This window comes from Onychostruthus taczanowskii, unplaced genomic scaffold (assembly GCF_017590055.1).
Source record: "Onychostruthus taczanowskii isolate IOZ18803 unplaced genomic scaffold, ASM1759005v1 scaffold88, whole genome shotgun sequence".
In the NCBI taxonomy this organism is placed as follows: Eukaryota; Metazoa; Chordata; class Aves; order Passeriformes; family Passeridae; genus Onychostruthus; species Onychostruthus taczanowskii.
Window position 1 is genome coordinate 1,741,627 of NW_024506773.1, and position 22,984 is coordinate 1,764,610.

The 22,984-nt window shown below is 34.6% G+C and overlaps 1 protein-coding gene across 1 annotated transcript in view; it reads left to right on the plus strand.

Moving 5' to 3' along the window:
• CNTNAP2 (contactin associated protein 2) overlaps window positions 1-22,984 on the plus strand; it is a 1,013,892-nt gene that overhangs the window by 296,135 nt on the left and 694,773 nt on the right. Inside the window, exon 2 of the mRNA XM_041425209.1 lies at window positions 18,483-18,593. Coding sequence (XP_041281143.1) covers window positions 18,483-18,593 — 111 coding nt within the window. The remainder of the gene's footprint in view (window positions 1-18,482; window positions 18,594-22,984) is intronic.

The window sequence follows — 22,984 nt, forward strand, 5'->3', positions numbered from 1 at the left end:
CAAAATCACATCTTCATGCTGTTGAAACAGCAGAGTGATTTCACAAGACTTAATAAATATGAATTATTATTTGGTGCCTCTAAACTTAAAGGGTATAACTGTATTAATAGTAATATTCTGAGCTTATTAGTTCAATTATTGTTGGTCTTCTTCCTGCTTACACCTGTTCTGCCTTCCATTTTCCACTACACAGAAGCAATTTTCTTTTATCCACAGGTGATACAACAAATTCTCATAAAGACTGATTAGAACTGAAAAGGAGAAGGATCATGAACTAATTGCTATGTAATCATGCCTGAAAACTGCAATATTGGCACTAGACTCAAATCTGTTCTCATTACACTTCAGATAAACTGCTGTCTTCCCCTGAAGCCAATTACAATTCTTTGGTTTTGCAATTGGAATTCAGTGCTCTTCATGTCCACCACTCAATATGGCTGCAGAGAGCACTATCTCAAACATGGAGCATTTCTGTTCATAAACTTAGTCCAGAAGCTGACAGCAATCAATATGGCTTTTCTGCAACATCTCCAAGTATTTCCCTTACGCAATCACTGAAGAGGTGGTGTGTTTTGGGGGACACCTGTTGAGGCTAAACATTCTCTTGATAAAATAGAACGATGAAAGTTTGGCTCTCTCCCATATTATTTTAATTTGAATTTTCTATACGAAATGCTGCACAAAATTTGTGTCCCAGTCAATACACTATCCCATTTGGTCACAGAAAGGAATTGATTGGTGGAGACTGATTTACCACACTTGAAATTGCAATCCCAAGCTCTAATTTTTTCAGGTAAAACAGTCTGCAGCCAGGACCATCAAAAGGCCACAGAAAATAATAAGTCTCTTAATATGTTTACATAACTTTTAATTATTTTATGGCCAGTAGCTTTCTATTACCCCTAAACACAAATGCACACAGATACCTACAAGGAACGGCAAGGTCTTCCCATTAAAATAAAAAATAAAAATTATTGATTTATATGGGGATAGCAAAAATTAGACATTTTAATGGCAAAAGTTTTTACTGAGTGTTTTGACATGTGTTTACTCAAGAGCCCCTAGAGTTCTTCAGAACATATTTCTATAACCACTTCAAATTTTGAACAAATTTGGAACAGAGGTGACCTGAATGCAGGGTAACTGGTGTGTTCTTCTGCCATCTTGCACTTCTGGAAGAGGTGTGTGTTGTGCTCTTGGCATTCCTTCTAAGGGTAAATTTCCAAAGTACCATACAACTATTGACATTGTTTCTGGGATAAAAAAATGGGAGCAAAGACTTAATGGGTTGCAATCTGTGACCTAGAAATTATATTTCATAGGCAATACCCTGCATATTGCTCCATGTTAAGCATTTTCTTTCCTAAACATTAATGAAACATTAAATGGATTTTCAGATGAGTAGAACAGTTTTTGCAAGTGGCACCTGGGTTTGAGGTTTGATTTTTCTGTGTCTTATTGCTGCCTATACTGAAGTACAGTATGTTTCTTCCCTAAACATTTTGAACACAAGTATTTCACCATTATCAACACTAAAAAAAGGGAGTGTTAATGTTGATGATGAGATATTAGCTGAGAAATAACAAGAATTCAAGAAATGTATCTCAGAAATAGCTGGCTCAGAGTATCAAGTGAACAGATTGACAACTGTATTTTAATATCATATGAGAAACAGCAGAACAGATAATACATGAGAAATTTTTGCACTACCGTGATACAGAAGGTAATTCAGTGCATACGAATTGTGAATAATGTAAAAGAAAATATACCAATGTATTTTAAATTTGGGTTTTTTTGGAAAAAAAAGAGGATTTTTTTCCTTTGAAATACCCTTAATAAAGAATTAGCAACTGGGGCAGTAAAACAGAGATATTAAGAAATGATTTGACATTTCAGCAGTGAACTCTGTTAATGAAGACAGATTTCAGGTCAAGATAATGCAATAGTTGGGCAATACTTTTTCACTCTATAAATAATACAAAATGCCTTTATATCATCTATTCAGGTATGAACATACTACCTTTTCTTCTTTGAAATAACTAAGGAACATAGTTGATACTTTATTTAATGATAATTTTTCTCTAAATTCTTGCCTGTGGAAAGTTCTAGCAGTCTTTTCTTATACTATTTTCCTGAGACTCTTTTAAAATTTATTCTTCACAGAAGACATGTGAAAAGTCTAAGCATGAGGATTAATTCATAGGTCTTAATTTATCATTTCTAAGCTTCAAATATCACATGATGGGGCTTGAAGTTTAAATTATTTAGGGGAATTTTGGCATCAGTCATACCACAATTTCATACTCTTTGAGCAACCTGTGAAAACAAACTTGAAAATAATTGCAGTCATTTTCATAAATGGCTAATATGTGTGGGTACTGCTTTTACAATTTCACAGCATCACTGGGCCTTTGTTTATTCCCTGGGTTGATTGTTTCTTTTTCCTACTAGATTGCAAGCCATCCTAGGGTATCCATGAGATGGGCCATAGAATTTCACTGCAAGTTTTACTTAAATGTTTATTGCAAACTTCATTTTTCTGTATAACGGAAGTGGAGGGAAAAATTGCAAACTTTTATTTATAAGAATGAAAATCAGCATTATACTGCCCTGTTAGAGGTAGTTCCTATTTTTTTCTCAATAATATTTTACTGGTACCTACATGCAGGAATAAAAACACCTATGTGCATGTGCTTCCAAGTGTATTTTATCAACCAAACTAAAAGAAGATGCATGGATGCTGGAAAAGGCTCATTAATCAAACAGATGTATTTTCAGTAATTACGAAATCTCCCTATTAAGCAGAAGCAGTAAGTCATTAAAATATCCTCACCGGCCTTTTGGCTAAGATCAAGCATAGAATATTTTCTCATTAGGATAATGGATTTCAATAAAATGATATTCCATCATTCTCCATAAGGGAACAAAATGAAACTTTTTGGTTAACTGCAATCACTTAATCATTCATTATGTCTTCCTCCATCTTGTTCATTCATTTATAAGAAAAAATTAATTCTTCACAAACTCACCCTACTATCCTGGCAAACTGCATTGAGCATAAAAGTTAACTTTGTAAATTAAATTAAGGGTGGCTTAATGAAATTAATCCAAAAAGTAAAGTGAACAAAAGTAAAGAAGTATATAATTTTCCTTTTTTATTTGTGGAATTTTTTTTTCAATTCAGGAAGTTATTAATAGATATGAATTTTGTTTCTTTTTAATTTATGGAGAATTTTTTTTCACTGTCTTTTTTGCTTGAATTTCAGTTATGCTATTTTCTATTTGTTTTCAATACCCTTTGAATTCATTTTTTCTGGGAATTAAAGTTCTTAATTATATGTATGTGATTTTAACATATCATTTATGGATTCAGAAGTGGGAGAGAAAAAAACAAACTTGAAAAGCACCATTTTACTTGGCATATGATCTTACAAATTTTATTATAGAGGATTTTCCTTATCCTGTCTGGCTGTTCTTCATTCATAGCTGAATTAAAGGATTAAAACATTTTACTTTTTCTTCAAGCTTTTTTGCTGATCTTTACTACTTCTTATCCAGAATTACCCTGTGTAATCTAGTCATCTGTAAAAGCACAAGGTGTGGTGACTTCAGTGCATTGAATAAGTCCTTTGAGTTTTGATGAAAACTTTCAAATCCTGTTAGAGGCCAACATGTGAAGACTGTCTTATTGCAAAGCTGCATTATCACTGTGTTTGTGGTGATTGACAACACAGTACATTTAAACTTTCCTGCACCCTTTTGAAAAGCAGACGTGAAGAGACTCTCATCTAAGCAGTATGATTTATGTTGTTGTTGCTGATGCATGTATGCCAATGGAATGGCAATTTAAGAGATGTAGAATAGCGTGTGAATTCAGGGTAGTTACCATGTTCACTACGAAAGCTCACATCACAGGTGTTTGCCATAGAAATGAGTAGCAAATCCTCCAATTCTGCCATTGGTTTCAGGCATTGGTGCCAGATATTGGCTTTGTAGCATAAGCTCAAATTTGAAGAACTGCTGCCTAGAACAGGCAAGTAACAAATGTTCCCTGAAGTAAAAACTTCAAATTTAACTTTGTAGAAGTCATCTTACAAATTAATTTAGTGTTCTTTAGTTCTCCTCAAGTAGATCTGTAAAACCCCCAACATTTAATGCTTTTAGACTGCATTTAGTCAATACCATTGGTGAGAATGTCTGTGGCGTCTCTGACAAGCAGTGCAGTCATGAGCTCTCTGATATCTGATTAGCAGCTTGGTTGTTGACCCTGGCCAGCTGCCAGGCATACCTACCCTTCTGGGAAGAAAATAAGAAGATGGTTGTGGGTTAAAATAAACACAGAGAGATCACTTGCCAACTACGTAATGGGCAAAACACGTTTGACTTGGGAAAATGAGTTTATTTTATTGCCAGTTAAAATAGAGGTGGATGCTGCAAAGAAATTAAAAAGAACAACATAAAATGCTTTCCTGCTTACCTCAGTCCCTCTTTTTTTCCAGTCTTAACTTCACTCTTTCTCTCCTGACTCTTTTACCTCTTGACTGAGAAGCAGAGGGGGATGGGAAATGGTGGGATCATTGTCTTCTCTGATGCACCTGGTCTCTCTGTTTCCCTGCTGTAGTGTGGGCTCCTCTCTATGAGACTGGGACCCTCCAGAGGAATCTGGCAGCCAGAATCTTCCTGTCCCTCTTCCTGTACTCCCCTTGGGGCTCACAAGGCCATTTCTCACTCTTTTTTGCCTCACTTCTGGCCAGTGTTTTGATGGCCACAGAATCAGTGGACCCCTGCCAAGACTGGGGCAAGTCCAGCTAATAAGACTGGAAAGTCCTACAGGTGATCCTGCCTGCAGTATTTGTGTATGTATACAGGCTTTCCAATATATTTACAGGAGGCATCCTTCACTTTAAACATAATGGGAGTTCATGACCCAGACAAAGGTAGTAAACTGTAATGTTAGGAACTTAATATTCAGATATCTGATTAAAATTGGAGGGAACAGGCTATAATTATTAGACACCTTCATTTTTCACATATGCTAATTTAACTGTGCTGTGTTTCTTTGTTGACGTGTTAAACATGTAGTAATAATAAGGTTGTACCAAGCATAATTATCACATTCTCTTGGCCTTAAAAATGCCTCAGCTGTAGCTGAGCATGATAATGAAGACACAATAATAGATGCTGCTGCTGTCAATACTGTTTGCATTTGATAATTAGAAAAACATAACAACTTATATGTAAAGAATGTTGTGTGAACACCAGGATAAGCTGGGTAGCTAAGGCCATTGTAAAACATTTTGGCTTGCATTTCCACAGAACATTAAAATAAGGTAGGTGTGGTTATTTAAATCAGGAAGAGGAACACAGTGACACACCACACCTAAAAATCTCTCTTACAAAACCCATATATATAGTATCTTTCTAGCCAGCCTTTAAGATGAATTACATTACAATTCTCTTTAATGAGTTCTTCTTAATTCAAGAGTTTCTGATGAGACAAAAAAGTACATGGGGAAAACTTGAGGGTTAGAAAAAAAAAAAAAAAAAGGGGAGCACATGACGCTGCCTGGAATTGTAGCACTTTCACAATTAAAGGGAACTTTGGTTTATCAACCCTACTCTTGATTAAGCTCTTTTAAAACTGTTTTTGATGTGCAGTATGTTCAGAATTGGTTTTCCTACTTTGCAATTTCTTCTCTTCTGTTTCCATCCAAAGCTTTCTTCTTCTTGTCCCAGTAATTCACCAGACAAGCACAAGCAAGGCATAAGCTCTCTTTTGCTATAGATAGAATTTTTTTTTGAGGATGTTTAGTTACCAAAGACAGGTGAATTTTGCCTGGGGTGATCCAAAGATTGGATATAGTAGAAGTGAAGCACCATCCTTCCACCCTTTCTTTTCAATCTTTTCTAGTATGACAGAACCATTAAGATCTGAATTATCAACACGGATCAGTACAGACAGCCCCTGTCCTTTGACATGAACTTTGTAGCCTGGGTAGAAAGTTTATTTTCAGTTAAGTAGTTCTTTGGAAATGTTCATATTGTTTGTTTATTTTGTACAGGGCAATACATACATATTTTTGCTTTTTTGGGGAAGAAGGCTGGAAAGAAGCAAAATTAATTTAACCACAAGGTTCTTTATATAATTTAGGAATCTGTTATGTTGTACATTTTCTGTGGTGTCTTTAGGGCAAGGAAGCTTAAGACAGAATCCTTTTATTTCGGTAGCAGTGCTACAATAAAGAAGCCAGAAAATTTCAACAAAGATGAGTGTGGATCTCAAAATATTGAGGTTTTCTGTATCTCTTGAGTTTGCATCTCACTGTTTTATTTAACACCATGACTTGCTCAGGTATTCTGGGAAATATCAGTAGATGTTGTTGTGCTTTTTTTGATTGCCAAAACAAAACCCAGAAACCACTATACAATGATTGATTATTTCTATTCCTCTCTTCTGCCCCTTTCAAGATGAATGATAAAAATTGTTCATGAATATTAGACCCATGACCAGTTTTGATTCCCTAAAAATTACAGGAAAAGTACAAAATAAGAAGCAGATCACATGGTAACTTGTTTTGTAAAATTGTACCTACAACTGGATCCCACATGTCATTTACTAACGACATCTTTTGAAAAAATCTGAGCTACTCTAAAATTTGGATATGCATTTTCCTGATAAGTTCCATGTCTTATGCACTTGAATCTCACTTAATGTTTTTTTTAATTCTGCATCTGATTGTGCAATTTTTTGATATTGCAATCTATGCTCCTGTTAAGGATTAATAACATCTGACCCTGGCTTTCTGGATATGTATTTTCCTGATAAGTTCCATGTCTTATGCTCTTGAATCTCACTTAAATTTTTTTGAATTCTGCATCTGATTGTGCAATTTTTTGATATCGCAATCTATGCTCCTGTTAAGCATTAGTAACAGCTGACCCTGGCTTTCTGCATTGGTGTTTAATTTCTTTTTAAAAAGAACATAGAAGGACCTGAAACACTCCAAATCTGTATCTCCTCCCACTAATGATAAAACCATCCTAGACCCTTACCATCCCCTCTAAGATTTTATTGTCTCCCATGAATATAGAACAGCTAAAATTTGGGCACACTACATTTTCTGGAATTAAAATCTGTGTATCATCTCAAAACTGGAGATTGCACTTTTGACTGATAGTTCTCACTTTAGATATCCTATGTTAGAAAATAATTGACTTAAATTCATACTGATTTTTTTAATGTTTGCAATTTTCTTCTGCTGGCATTAAGTCACTCAGTTTAAACATTGACTTTAATCTCAAGTTTTACTCCTTCTAGAAAATCATGAATCCAAGCAGATGGGAGAGGAGTGTGCTTGTGATGCTAGTTACCCTGACCTGTGTCAGAAACAGGGATCCTATAAATACTTTACATCTGGGAATCAAATATTCTTGTCTATCCAACTTATTAGTCTATCAGAAGGAAAAATGTTCTATTCAGCTTCAGATATACAAATTTAGGCAAATCTTCATATGTTTGTTTCATAATGATTTTTTTTTTTTTTTAGTCTCTAGGGAAATAAATAGTCATTCTACCTTTAATTATTAAATGCTAGGTGCTTTCAAACCTCGGGGAATATGGTAAACACACTCACCGAGTATGTACTTTGAAGTTATTGTCCTGAACTGATTTGTACCTTGTGCTGTTGCCTATGTGCTTAAGGATGCTGAACACATTGGAATCAACTTGCAGATTTTTTCACCAGCATAGGAAAACCCTTGTTAGCCTACTCTGATTTACATATCTCTTTTCTTCAAGGTATTACTGTAAGAAATTTGGGCCTCTAGTGTCAAAATTCACAGCCATGTTCTATAATTGGTTTGAGTTTCCCAGTATGTATAACAAGCCTCAGAGAATGCTGTGTCTCACAGGCTGGCTGTACTGCAGCTTGCTCTTTTTAGTCTACAATACAGAGAGTTCAGAAATCTAAACTATGGTCACATTTTTCTATTATCAAATGGTCCTCAATTTGTTTTGTTGTTGTTCTTACTTTCCTAGCCACAGTTCTAGCCAGGATTTTGGACCTAAAACAAACCACAGAAGATATCAGCATGGTTTGGAAGCTTATCTTCAGGTTTTGTGAAATCATATCATGACCAACAGGCTTTAAACATATGTCATATATAACACATGCATTACATTAATACAAAAGTAAGGAAAAAGACCAAAAGTATTTCACCTGCAAAAATACCTTTTCGGAATGCTTTGTTGATGCTTTGGTGAAATCAATGTATTATGACAATTTAATTTCTTTGATCACTTGATACTTCTTCAGAAATGTGGGAAAGATTGCTTTTTTACAAAAGAGTTTTTTAAACAAAAATGCAATCGGAGTTAATCCTCTCATGCACCAGTGACAGGAATTGAGAATGCAGATTTTAGTCTTAGTTGGAGGCAAAAATCTACATAGAAAAGGCAGGAAACAAAGGTAGACCTTTTTTGTCTTTTGCACAGAGTAAAAAAGAATAATCTGTCAGTATAATATGGTTACATTCATATATCACACATCTTTTGGCTTCTACTTCTCTCATCACTTCTAACATTAAACAACAGATAAACAGTGGACTAATACCTTCGGCTATAAATATGACATATCTGTTTTCTCTAAAGGGGATATGAAGGTAAACATCAATGGACAAACATGGAATTAACAATCCTTTTGAATAAACCCCTGATTTTAAGCTTAAGTGATGTTTGCCTTTTGCTGTGCAAATTGAGAGGCAATTCTCTGCTGCATTTTGCATAACCTGCTAATTTCTATTTTGTTCCTCATCTAAGCAAATCGGAATGTGCTTTGCATGCTTAATGATATTAAATATTCTGTCTGCCTGGTAGGAACAGAGTTTCCTCCCTAGCCGTTACAGGGAAAGTGCAGTTTTCTGGCAAGGCCTTCAGACAGGAATCTGCATCTTTTGCTATCAGTTAACTTTTTCACAAGACTTTTGTTAAGCATCTTAAGCAATATGTGGGTAGGTAGATAGCCTCATTACAGACAATAAAACATTTTGAACATAATTATTTAAAAATTAATTTATATACATTGTATACACTAAAACACCTATTTTTCTGTACTTATGATACTTTGATTTGAGAATTCATATTTGGCTTTCTGTGGGAGTGCTTTTATTGTTGAAGTATACTTCAACAATAGACAAAAAGACACTGCTTTGATCTTGCTTAAATTAGATAAAACCTAGAATAACATCTCTAAATTCAGAACAATTATGTTGATAAAGAGCTGCTAAAAGTAGAGACCATTATAATAAGTAGGACTTTGAGGAAATAAAGTGTATATTTTGTTTTTACTAGAGATAAAAGCTTCATTTTAGAGATGGAAACCTGCTAAAGAAGTGATGAAAAGTAAAGCTGTTTGAAAAAATCTTTAGAAAACATTAGGTGTTACCCACTAGCTGTTATCCATTAGTGTTTTATCTCCAGATTCTGAAAAACAAACAAATCAAATAAGGAACAAAAAAACAAAACAAACCCAAAACACCCACAAAAATAAAAAAATCCTCCCAAAAAAACCCAAACAAACCCAGCTTCCACCCCCACCCATAAACAAAAGACAATAGTTGATATAAAGTTGACTGAGGAGGAATGTAGGCTAGGTAATTAATGAAATTATTCTAATTTAAATGAGACCTAACAAAATAAATTTTGAAGATTTTATTATTTTTCTTTTTCTTGATCTTTTTCTTCATCATTGTGGGTCCTTCCACCTGCTACTCTAAAACTTCATATGACCTGACTCCAGATTTTTTCATACTTAATTCAGGTATCAGTCTGTGAAAAATCACTTGTACCTGTAAAGGCACCTAAGCTGGAGCTTTGTTTGCTGTAAAAATCCTTCTAAATGCTCAGGTACTTTCAGTAGTGAAAAGGTGAAGAGCTAGATTTGCATGCCAGAAGGTTAATAACTGAAGAGGCACCTGAAGGTTGGGTATGCAAAAATATGGAAATATTCATGATTTTTACTTTGCATAGAGTTGACAGTCTACTATTGCTTATGCACCAAAGACAATTTAATGACAGCCCAAGCATACAACCAGACTGACTGACTTTCAATTATTCCAGGTGCCATTGACCTTTGTAATGGAGATTTTTTTAAATGAGGAAAAAAGATGCAGATTTCTCATACAGCTTTGAGATTCACAGGGTGCAAAACAGTTTACAAATGTGTTCATAAAAGACAAAAGGGTGGGAACATTTGAGGAATTCCCAATGGACTCTAAAGTAGGCCAGAGGCAATCCAGATGTGCAGTTGCTTTAGAGTGATGTAAAAACTTCTGCTGGCCACACTGTTCCATCCAAAAAAAAAAAAAAAAAAAAAAAAATCAAACCACAACCTGAAGTCAGAACCAGCTGCCTAAGTAGTCTCACTGTAGGTAAGAAAGAACATACTTTTCTAAAATAATTTAAAAATGAATTTTACTAAATGATAAAACAATGCATACATTTAATTTAATTTTGATGTGCCTTGTTATTTCTAAAAAGAAAAATGTAAAACACTAAATGAAATATGCATTTTGGTAAATAAAGATTTTAAAATTATACTTTTCTGAAAAATTGAATTTGGCAAATTTTTGATAGTTTTCTATTTTTCCTTTGTGAGCAGTTGAAATTTTTATAAATTTTAATTTCAGGAGGCTGCTTTGTATACATTTATACTTACAATGTTTCCATACTGAATAATTTAATTAAAAAATAAATCCTAATATCTCTGGGTAAGTTGTAAGTCACAGTAATTAATGATGTCAGCTTTAACTCTTTAGTCATTTTCAATGGTTAAAGAAAGAAGATTGGAGAGTACTGTGGTTTATGTTATATACCACTTAATGATAGCAATGCATCCAGAAATGTCTCATAATAGTCATATAGTACATTGCAAATTGATACAATTCTTATGATACTTTCATTTCCAATATTTCCCAGGAATATAAAAAAATGTTTTTTAAAAATTCCTCAAACCAAGAAAGTTTTGTTGCTTATTAATAACCTGGGCCCTTATGATGGAATAGGATAGTAGTTTGTAGTAATCAAAATTTGTAGCCATACCATGACCTTTCAGATTAATAAATCATTGGCTACTCTAAAAACTGGTCAATTTTTCAGAAAAAAATGGTATCAGAAATGAAGTTCAGGTAAAAAGATACTTTGGAAGATCTCGTAAACTACTGTCTTTGGGCATCCACATGCACTTTTAGAAATGGCCCTGGTGATGTATCCACTATTGCCCAAAGATGAATTCCTGATTCAGACCCAGAACAAAGAAGCAGATCTCACTGCCTGTCCACTGCCCTGGCAAAGTAAGCACCATAACAAAAACCATTACCTGTGACTTGTTCCTTTCCTTACAGAGCTCTAAAGAAAGACTTGAGATAAACCTCTAAACATGTAACCTTAATGCTTAAGGTTTGTGTGAAGACCAGAAAATTAATGTGATTTGTGACTTAGGAAGGGGGAAAAAGAGCTGCTACATTTTCCTCCTTTCCAGCAGCAGCTAACCTTTTGAGCAACAATGGATTATCTCTACTGATGGTATGCAGCTTGAAGTGGAATATGAAACATCCCAGACGATCAATATTAGCTTCTCTAATCACTTAGATTACAGCTGAGCTCAAGCAATACTTGCAGAAAAGCTTCAGTGACACTTGGGCTCATTTGTTCATGAAGTTGAATGTGAATTTGACTCCCTAACAGTCCATCAAGGGTGTTGTGTGAAATGTCACTCATGTGGAGAATCTGCCAGCTTCTGCAATATGGAAAATAGGTGGGACAGAAGAGGGTGAAACACTGAGCTTCTACTCTGGCAGTCATCATCCCTATTTACTATCTATATAAAGAGGTCCAAGAAACTTGAGGAGGAGTAAACTTAGCTTGTTATCCTAGGAAAGAGAAAAAGAAGTAGCAGTATGTGGTGGGTTTTCTTTAAATTGTATTCCAAGCCAAAAAAAAACCACAATAAAACATGCAAAAGGCAGAAAGTTTTTTTGTTTGAGCAACCCCAAATGTATCAAAGACATGTACTTTTGGCAAATATGCCTGACAGGCAAGTATTTGCTTTCCCCATAAGAGAAGGTTGTCTTTGAGAAACTCTTCACTGATTTCTTTCTGACTTAAGTACTTGAGAGCATGAGGTATACCCTACCTGGCTTTTTTCAACCATTACCTGCATTCCTGTCACACATTATCTGAAGTTTGGATAGAGGCACATCATACTGGGCAGCAGGGTTGTGACACAGGACAAAGGTTGAAATTATACTTGTGACAGCCTGTGCTCAATTACACCCGCTTTTAAGTTTGATTTTTAAAGGGGCTACCATTGATGATGAGCTGCTTTGAAGTACTTCCTGCTTTTTGGCTTGCATCACTTTAAAAGTTCATTTGAAACAGTGCATGAAATATTCTAGCAGCTTGTGCTTATTTATTTCTACTCTTTGGGGAGACACAGGCTTGTGAATTAAACTTGGTATATTCTAGCATTCATTTTGGATTATAAAACCTACCTGTGCTATATGGAAAGTGAGGCTGTCTCAGCATAATAACACACTGAAATCCAAACCAGCCTCATTAATATTCCTATTGGTTGTCATTGGAGATATGCCAGATCCCATATGTACTTACCCACGTTTCAGAGTGCCCTTGCAATCTCATGACTGCTTTTCAGAAGTGCTTGGTGGCTTATTCTTCCTCCTCAGTACACTACAACGAAATTATGTATTCAAATTGGAAAAGAAAAATGTGTTTAGGCTAACTAGCATTTAACACACAGCACAAATTAAACCCAGATGATATGATTCTCTCTCTTGCTCCCTAACATTTATCTTGGAATTCATATTTAAAGCAGGAGTCTTTTGCATTACAAGTAAAGACTGAAATTGTTTATAACCATTTTTTCCCGCTACACTTGACAGGCATTCCTGTATAATTAATGAGATGGATATACTGTTAATAGTTCATATTGTGGTTTGTATTGTAAATTTTCTGTTTTGTGAAAAAGAAAGCTGATTAGGACTGTTAGTTAGAGTCAGGGCTTTGGATATTTCTTGGCCATGATATTTTTTTCAGTGCTGATACAGAGTGAGTCATCTCTTTCATCTTCTGCTAGTGATTTATTATGGTTATTTTTAATTCAAACACAATATTGCCATTGCAGTAATTTGCCTTTTTGAATCTAAGCTGTTCAGCTTTTGAGTTCTTAATTTTTGACATACACATATGGAGCTTTTCTTAGTAAAGTTTTTGTTGGTGGCATGTTTATGTCTTAGATCTATCGTTCCACAAAATTGTTGTCCTAGATTATAATTTGATAGGAAATCTTGACTAAAGATTTTAAAACAGGAGGGGTAAATTGTGGATTTGGTATTTATTTAAAGGTGTGTTCCTCAGTGCACACTGGACCATATGATGTAAAAGCCTTTCTTATTCAAAAGCATACTTAGTAAGTCACCATCACTTATTTCTGAAGAGTTAGTTATCAGTATCCAAATATTTTTAATTTTTAGAACCACTGTAAACATCACAGCTGTCTTTTTACTTTCCTGACAGATTCTTTGCAGGAGCTTCTGGGAGACCTTCTGATGCAGCTCCAAATTATTAATAAAAACTACCTGTAACTATAAATGTATATTTTTCCATTTCTTAGTATTTTTAGATAGTTTGTATGCATTCTAACCTACTGCTAGATACAAATGTCAAGAAGACACAGATGAACTGCAGATTGTTTTTTTTTTATCTTCTCAGACGACTTTGATAAGATATGTCAGCAACTTTACAGGTGACCTGTTTATTGATCAGGAAGCATTTGAACAGGCTTCTGTGATGTGAAGCATCAAGGTATTTTACTCTGCTTTGCCCATCAAAAAATCATTGAAGTGACTGGTATAGTGAGGATAAAGTTTAATAACCTATGGGGTTGATAAGAGAGTTTGTGTGTATATGGTCTACTTTGTGCTGCAGTCAACAGCTGTTCCTTCAAATAATGTGGCCCTTATTCTCCAAATAGTTCATAGACTAGTAAGTGGGAATTAAAGCAATTGCAGGCAAAATAGGAGATGGGCCTCTTTTAGGTTCTCCAGCATGATGGGTATGATATAAAAAAAAGCTATGAATAGACTGTAAAACAGGAAGGAATGGGCAGATATATTTTCTTTGTTTTGTTGAGTGTGAACACCAGAAATATGAGAAGCTGCAGTTGTTAGGACGAGATCCATCTCATCTGCTATCTGGTTTCCAATAGCCAGGTGCCTGAGAAAACATGTAAGAACAGAGCAAGTGCACAGCACACTTTTGTTTCAATGATCTTTAGGTCTTGAGGAATTTGAAGACTGGAGATTGCAGATGTTTCACATTTGTGTTTATTGACTTTAGGTGAACTTCATTCCATTGATCTAATTGTTAAAATCTTAAGAAGACTTGTTTTTGATGGACATATACTTGTTACTTTCTTCTGAATAGGGAAGCCAGAGTAGCAAATGTCATCATTCCTATGACAAAGTTATCAGTTCTCTTGATCCAAACAGAATAGAGTGGTGTGGAAGTGTCTTTTTGCTTCAGAAAATTAACATTTAAATGGACCTAAGCTGCCTTGGCTGTTAATATATCACTGAGATAAATGGTATGGAGGAGAGTTTATTCCTTTGCTGCTGCGATGCTGGCAGGAGAGTGTGCTCTGTAATTGATTAACAGGGCACAGTGCATTGACTTATATGGGGAAGGCTATTATATCTCAGTAACAGGAAGGTATATATGATTCTGGTAAGTAAAAAATTGAATTCTGCAGGAAGTAACTAAAACTGCTGGAAGAACAAAAGGTTCCCAAGGTTTGGTGGGTTTTTTTGGGGTTTTTTTTTTTTTTTTCTTCTTAAATTTGTGGTATAACAGTATTTCATATTCTGGCAGAAGTTTAAATAGTGCACTATATTTAGTGAAACTTTCATATAGGGCTAGAAATACTAGTTTATGTAAGCAGTCTTTTAACTTTTATTCTGTTGGACCTAAAGTCATGAATTAATGATGAGATGTAATAATATTTTAAGTCTATTAATCTGAAATATAGTCTTTTTCTGTAATTCATACATATTTATGGTGAATTTTTCATATTTTAAATCCTAAATGAGCAGGCAGATTGGGAGGTTTGTGTTTTTTAGAACAATGAGAAAGAGAGATTTTTTTCTCATTATTTGGTGTGTCAAAATAGACATAGGAGAGCATTACACTTCTAAAAAACAATGAAGGCAAATAGTATCAACTCAGGAATTTTTCCTAACCCCCACCACAGTATTGATGATTACAATCAAATTAAGAAATCAGAAGACTCAGACTAAATACTTCAGAAGCACACATACATCACATGAAGCATATTCATGACTGTAAAAATTGTGACCACAGTGGAAAATAGATGGATGCCCCCTCTATTTTTTTTTTTTACTAAGTCAAGCTTCTCTGTCTTTTCTTTTGAATCCAAAGAGTTAAGGCAGACCTTTAATGATTTAGAAACTAGTATTCATTCCAAATAATTTCCCATATTTCCTTTTGTGCATCTTCAGTAGTAGCACAAATATAACAGCTGTCAAATTAAAAGGAGGGGATTTTCTCAATAGCTACTGGAACCAGTAAAAGATCTGAAGTTCTGATGAGCTGCTACTCTTGGGAGAGGCTTTTTTTCATCTGTCATGTTTATCAGTAGCCTCCCATTATGTTAGTAATAAATCAAATTGCATAAGTTGAACACACTTTTTGTAACTAAGTTTTTACCATTTTACTGTTTTTCTAGGGAGATGCAGGTTTTTCCTCCCACCCTACTTTGAAGCTATGGGTGGCAGAAAATTGTATAAACCTAAAAATTTACTTTGCAAAATATATTTTAAAACCCTCAGGAAACAGAACTAAGGTACATGTTCAATCTTAGCTTTCATTACTGACGAGAACATGTTTTTTTTTTCCTTACGGGTAAATATCACGTAATATAAGCAAACTAAAATGATATAAAGAAATGTGTTATGTATTTTTAAAAACTTCTGATTGTGTGTTGTTCTACTTTAAAATGTTTCATTCTGTTTTTACCTAAACAACAGGTTTAATGGCAAATGCCTTCAAGTCTCTAGCTAGGTATTATGAAATGAAGTGGCAGCAATAGCAGTTTGCAAGTTGAAAAGCCATTATGATCTACAGAAAATAAACTGATTGATAAAGAAATGCTTGAGAAAAAACTTTATCAAGTAGTTCTGCATTTATTTGATTATGGCACTAAGGACAAAAGTTGGCAGTTATGGCAGTCTGCTGCTCACTTCTATTCTTAGCTCTAACTTTGTAGCACTTTGACTGAAATAAAAGCAACTTGACTGTGGTAGTTTCTGGGGTCCCTGGACAGAGGAGGAATGATTGAGTCTGACTCTATGTTCTTAGAAGGTTATTATATTATATTATATTATATTATATTATATTATATTATATTATATTATATTATATTATATTATATTATGCTATACTAAAGAATAGAGCAAGGATACATCAGAGGGCTTAACAAGAATGATAAAGAAAACTCATTACTGACTATTCAGAGTCCGACACAGCTGGCTGTGATTGACCATTAAGTTAAAATAATTCACATGTTGGATAAACAATCTCCAAAACCACATTCCAAAGCAGCAGAACACAGGAGAAGCTGAGGCTTCTCAGCTTCCCAGGAGAAAATCCTGGGCAAGGGGATTTTTCAGAAAATATCACGGTGACACCTGGCACCTGGGATCTGAAAACACAGGTGTGTGCAGAGGTGTGTGCAGCCCCAGTGTGCTGCTGCCGGCGTGAGGTGTGAGGAGAACCCAGCGGCAGGTTTCTGATCAAATGTGCTGCTCTGCTGCAGCCAGAGCAGAGGAAGGAGGAAATCGATCTTTCTGCTTTGTGGTATAAACAATAATTTTTGAAACCATTTATCTTCCCTTGTCAAAATTCCATCATTAATACTGCAGTAGTGAACTCAAAAGTCACTGGAATTGTCCTTTAATTCAGTCCAAAGCAGACGCCCTTTACTCTTGCTTGTACTTGTGTGGATTTTTTTTCTCTTAATGTTTGTTAACTCAGAGATTTGTAAAGGACACTTATTTTCATTGCTAAATGTCAAAATACTGATGCCTGAATGAATGTTCTTTTGTATTTCTGTACTTCAGCTTCTATTCCTGTGAAAGTAATTTTATTTTTCACTACATGAGACTGTACATTTTAGGAGAATTTCATTATATATTACTTGATTCACTCAGAATCCTCTTTTTTTCCCTCCTAAAGTTCTTGAGAAGGTAGGATTAATTTGGTTTCCATGTGTGATCCAGTCTGATCAAACTGCTGGTTTTTAATTGTACCAAAACTAGTTGTTGTGGCTGAGCATTAAATATGCTGCTTATGCATATTTAGACTTATTATAGACCACCTATGGTGATCTCATGCATTCTAGACGCATAAATTGAAGGTATTTCCACTTACAGCACAGACTGTGCTGCAGTGCATGTGTTTGAAAGGATTAGTTAGGTTACTCGTGTTGGCTAAGGTCTTTTTTTGTTTTACCTGTGATATAAATGAGTAATTTAAGCTACATATTTCTCCCATCTGTTGAAATACCTACAAAAATCTTACAAAAGGCAGTACATTAATTAAGTATTTGAAAAATTCTAAGCCATTTCTCTTCATTCTAATTTATGTAATACAAAAGAAGATTTGATTTACAGTTTTTTCTTCATTAGGAAGGCTAAGATACTGATTTTGATATTTTCCATTTTAGATGTTAATACCAAGTTAATCTTCTTTAGTGGGGTAAAATGGAAGTGAAGTACTCAACTGAATTATAGAGATTAGCTAGTATAGGTTTCTTTTTTCAGTGAATCTTTTGTATCTGATAATTCATATGCATTCATTAATGTACCCTAATTTATTTTCTTTTTTTTTAATATCAAATTTATCAGCACTTCTATTATGGAAATGAAAATGCATATCTTATTTAATTCTTAGAAAGCTGCCATGATAATACTTTTATTTAGCACTAGCACTAGCTTTTTGTGCCACCAAAAATATCCTAGATATATCAGGGTAGGCTTTTTTGTTAAACCGCTGTATCCCTAAGGAAGAGTGATGGCTCATGGTTAGATATTGCCATTACCTTATTTTGTTATTGGTTGAAGCCTTTATTTTCTCATGTCAGTGTGTGTGTCTGTGTTTATTTATGTGTTTTCTTGTGGTTTTTGAGGTGAATTTTTGTTTGTTTTGTTGGTTTGTGGTTGTTTTGTTAGGGGTTGTTTTGTTGAAAAGCTCTGGTGTAGCTACATGCATTCCACATGAACAAAAATAACAAGGATTTGTTATCACCCAGAGGGAAAGTAAAGGGCACATTGTCACTTAATACATATGAGTAATTGAGAGCATAAAGTGAATCTGTTTTCTTGTGTTTCAGAAAAGTGTGATGAACCTCTGGTCTCAGCATTACCCCATTCCTCCTTCAGCAGTTCATCATCCATGACAAGCAGCTATGTGCCAGGGTATGCCAAGTTAAACAAGCGAGGAGGTAAGGGACATTCTCAGTCTTAATGTTTGGATATTTCAAAAAGGGATGAATTATATTTTTAATGCGAAAATGTGTTTTATGTGGAATACTATTGCTTACACTTGTTTGAACAGACTGTTTTTATGAACTGAATTAATTTGGTCTGATGTCAGCCTGTGCCTGTACATTTAATACCTCTGGTGTCATCCCATGGTTGTGGTCCTGTACCCTACATTTTTATAAAATACCAGCTTCTTCTCTGCAGAATAGGTGTGATAGGTACAGAAATATATCAAAATTGTTATACTGGTAAACCCTAGCCCATGTAATCACTCAGCTACATTAAATGTAAAACAGATCAGGTTATGATACTGGTTGTTAAAAATTGCTATTTCAAGAGAGATAACAGAAGCCAAAGACTAGCTTAGAGAAAACAGGACTGATGAGCTCCAGTGCTAGAGGCCTGCAGATGTGATGCAAAGCCTGTGGCCAGACAGGAGCATTGGCAATTTCTTTGGTTTTAGGCCTGCAGACCAGCAGATAACACGGTTTGTTGCTTCTGAATGAGAGTGGATGTTGTTTTATGCTGGTCACAGGCTTTTATTCCAGTGTTACATGTATTTTGTTACATGCCTTTTGCAGTTCTCAGGATTTCTGTGGCAGTGTGTTTGGATGTGTGTTTTGCTAGGTGTCAGGTCCCTTCAGTTGTGTCTTTAAATATTCATCAGATGAAAGGAGTGGTGCTTCAATTCTAAAACACTGCTCACTGCTTAGCTTGAATTCTGCTGTATTACTATAGTTATATCCATTTCAGGTGCTAAGTTTAAAAAAAGGCCATTAGAGCCACTTCAATAAAATACAACTGAGCTTTGCTGGGAAGATCTTCCATTGTTTTTAAATGAGTATTTCTCCTTTTAGTTTACAAGACTACTTATTCTGTTCTACGTGAAAGGCAGATCAACATTTGGAATTTAATTTTTTCTTTTAATTATATTTACTTTTCCCTTTCTTACCCTTATAATCACTACAGGGCAGTTTCTTTTATGACGTTTCTTTACCTATATGGATCAGTGTTGTCATTAATCAAACACTGGCACACTGGCTTTGTTTCCTCATTGGAAATTTAGTTGCACCTCTTTGTTAAATAGCATTATGTTAATAATATGTTAATAATATTAAGAGTTTCATCTCTTTGTTTAAATAGCAACTTTGCTAGATTGTTATTATCCATCTCTTAGTATCTATGAAGCATAGATAAATACTTTTCAAAACTGAGGCTCTATGTACATGAACAAATATCTTTTTTCTAATCCTAGTGGCAATAAAGTACTACAGAATTCAGGAGTATATTTATCACAGGAACTTGTCTGTCTGTGTTTATGCTTCTGCAAGTGATGGAAAATAGCTCAGTTTTAATACTAAGCTATCTTACAACTTCATGGAATTACAGATATTGCTAATCAAACCAGTAATAAGTGAATCCAATTTTTTTTCTCTCCAAGGAGTCATTATCAGCTAATAGATTCCCAAATCAAATGTGCTATTTAAACCACACTGTGCTCAAGTCATTAAATGGAAAAAACTCCCCCTCCTCTAGCCCCAGACCCTTTAAATTAAAGAAATGCACATTTGAAAATGTTACTCTCCAACCCAATTATTTTTCTTTCCTGTTTTCATGGCACTTCACTCTAGACTGGCAAAACACTTTATTTGAATAGATAGTATATTTTATTCCATTGATTAAGGCACTGATTTCCTGAACAGCCACATCATGTTATTGAGGAGGCTGGAGTTGTCGCTATAGTTGTTGTGGTTCAGTTTGCTGCTATAAACGTTGCATTTGGAAGGATGCATGCCAAAAAGAATTTAATATTTTCAGCAGCTTTTAGGAGGCTTCAAAAGCAGAAACATCCATGAATTTACTCTAATGTTTGATAACATTTCATTTACAAATCCTATAACTAGTCATTTAAGCAAGTAGAATTAAATCTTTGTGGAATGGCATTGATCTGGAAACTGCCAGGGTGTATATGTAGGGTTGGTTTCTGTGTCAGTTTGTGAAAATATTTTGTATTTTCCTCATCTGTCTACTTACCCCTGTAAGTCTTCAACAACTTATGGGTTAGTATGTATACTTGTTTCAAAGGAAATGCAGATTTGATGGACAGAAATTTGATTAGAAACATTAACCTTTCCAAATCAATTTACTTTGTGTTTCTTTTGCATTGCTGCTTTTTTCCTGTTCTGAACCTTATTTCTTGTTAAACAAGGAGAAGTATCCTGTGTTTTTTTGACGTGTGTGTGGGGGGGTGGAAAAAGTTATTTTTCATTATAGGAAAAAATGCTGACTGTAGAAACAAATATTTAGTGGCTACCTGCAGGTCTGTCAGCGTCTTGCAAATGTGTATCTATACATATTAAATTTTCCATGTTTCCACAATTTCCATGTCAGTAAGAATCTTTGATTTATATAATCATTACAACTGTGAATCTATATTTCCTTTATCACAAAGAGCCAAAAACCTGGGGGAACAATGCAAGTCTGAATTTTATACCAGCTCTCTCATTCAAGGAACCCCAAAGTCTGTTTCATGGGGTCCTCTAGTTCTTCTACCTTCTTGAACACTTTTAATCATAGCAACCGATAAAAGCAGCAAAAGTACTTTTATTTTGTTATCATAGGAAGAAGTAGGGGAAATGTAGACAAAATTGTTGCTTTTCTTTGTAAGCTACTATACTACTACTAGATATACTAGTACTTATGAACAGATTTAACTAGAGTTAATGCTGGGTAAAGCAAATGCTACTATTCACATCAGGCCTTCAAAGGCAAGAGGGTGAAGATCCTTTGAAATTCAGCTGTGACAAAACTTCTGTGGAGAGAGAGAAGGATGCAATGAATTTCATAGTGAATGTAGGTTTGGCAAAGGTATGGTGGCTCCTGAATTGTGTTAAAGGCTTATAAGCAAAGACTTGTACTTAAAAATTTAAACAGTACTGAATTAGCAACTGTTCAGACAAAGCTTGATATAGTCAGTTTCTACAAAATTATCCTTTTGGTAGTAAGATAATATTTGATTTTAAATAACTAAGTCTTAGTGCTCTACTGTGTTGTAGTGTCAGCATTTTTTTTCATTTTAAAGTTATCTGCGTACTGTTTAGTGCTAGTATAACAAAGGTACAGATTATTTCTGAAATGTCTGTAACTTATGTGAGGGGAAAAAGCACCACAGAAGAGGAGAAATGTTCATGGCTTTTCTTTTTTTTGGGGTCTGTCACTATCACTTTTATATATATATGTATGTGCATGCAAACATTGTGAAATATTTTAATGCTATAAAATCATAAAACTTTTTGCTTTGGATGGATTTCTTAAGAAAAATAGTTTTGAGTTTTCTGTCAATTATTAGCTCAGATTCTCCTGCTGTGTAAACCAAACAATTCCAAGTATATTAAATGATTCTGTGTACAATTTGGAGAATATGGGGATGTGTTATCTTTGAAAAAAAAAAAAAATTCTACTTTCTAAGATGACTGATACTGGAGTCAACCCAATTGGCACATAAATATATGCAATTAAGTTATTGACAAATCAAATTTTAACTAGAAGCTAGTTAGTAGACTATCTAAAAAAAAGATTAGAGGTCCTTCCATTTTTGTCATACCTCTTCTCCTACAAAAGTCTGTATTGCTGGCAGCTTAGTAGCTATAGTGGCATCAGAGAAAAGGAAAGCTTTCAGTAAGTTAATTCTACAGCTTTTTAAAACCCATCCTCAGTAACTTTTCAAATGTGATGTCAAGGTGAAAAGGTCTAACATCTTATGACCTGCCATCAATAGGATCAGTGGACTGCATCACATCATGAGAAGGATTCTTAGCACACGTTTGATATAATGTATTATCAATCTTCCTTTTAATGGTTCCCAAGCTATTGGACCCTATACTTCTCACTAGTATGAGAATTAATGCTGCCTATCATCCATCTCATACCATTTTAATTCAGGGAAGAAACTCTACATTATTTCAACATAATGTAATGTTATATAATATAATTGGAAGCTGCTTGAAACTGAGTAGAGTCTCAGAACTTCAGAAGTAATCCCAGCAGACAGTGAAAGTATGAAGGTCATAATGAATTTCTGGATATGTGGAAATTATCTTTTGCACAGTGGAATAAAAAAGGAAATTTGGTACCCAGGGGTTCTGTTTTAAGTCCAGTATTAGCAGGGAATCTGATGCTACCAATGAAAGTGATAACATAATATGAAAGGACATATCTGTAGAGCAGTTGATGTTCAAAAAGCAGTCCTTCTAGCACCACTGTGTAACTTGCGTCTAAGCTTTCAGGTTACCTTTAATCAGTGTGCTGACCTTGGGCTGTTACCAGAGTTATTAATGTGACTATAAAACAT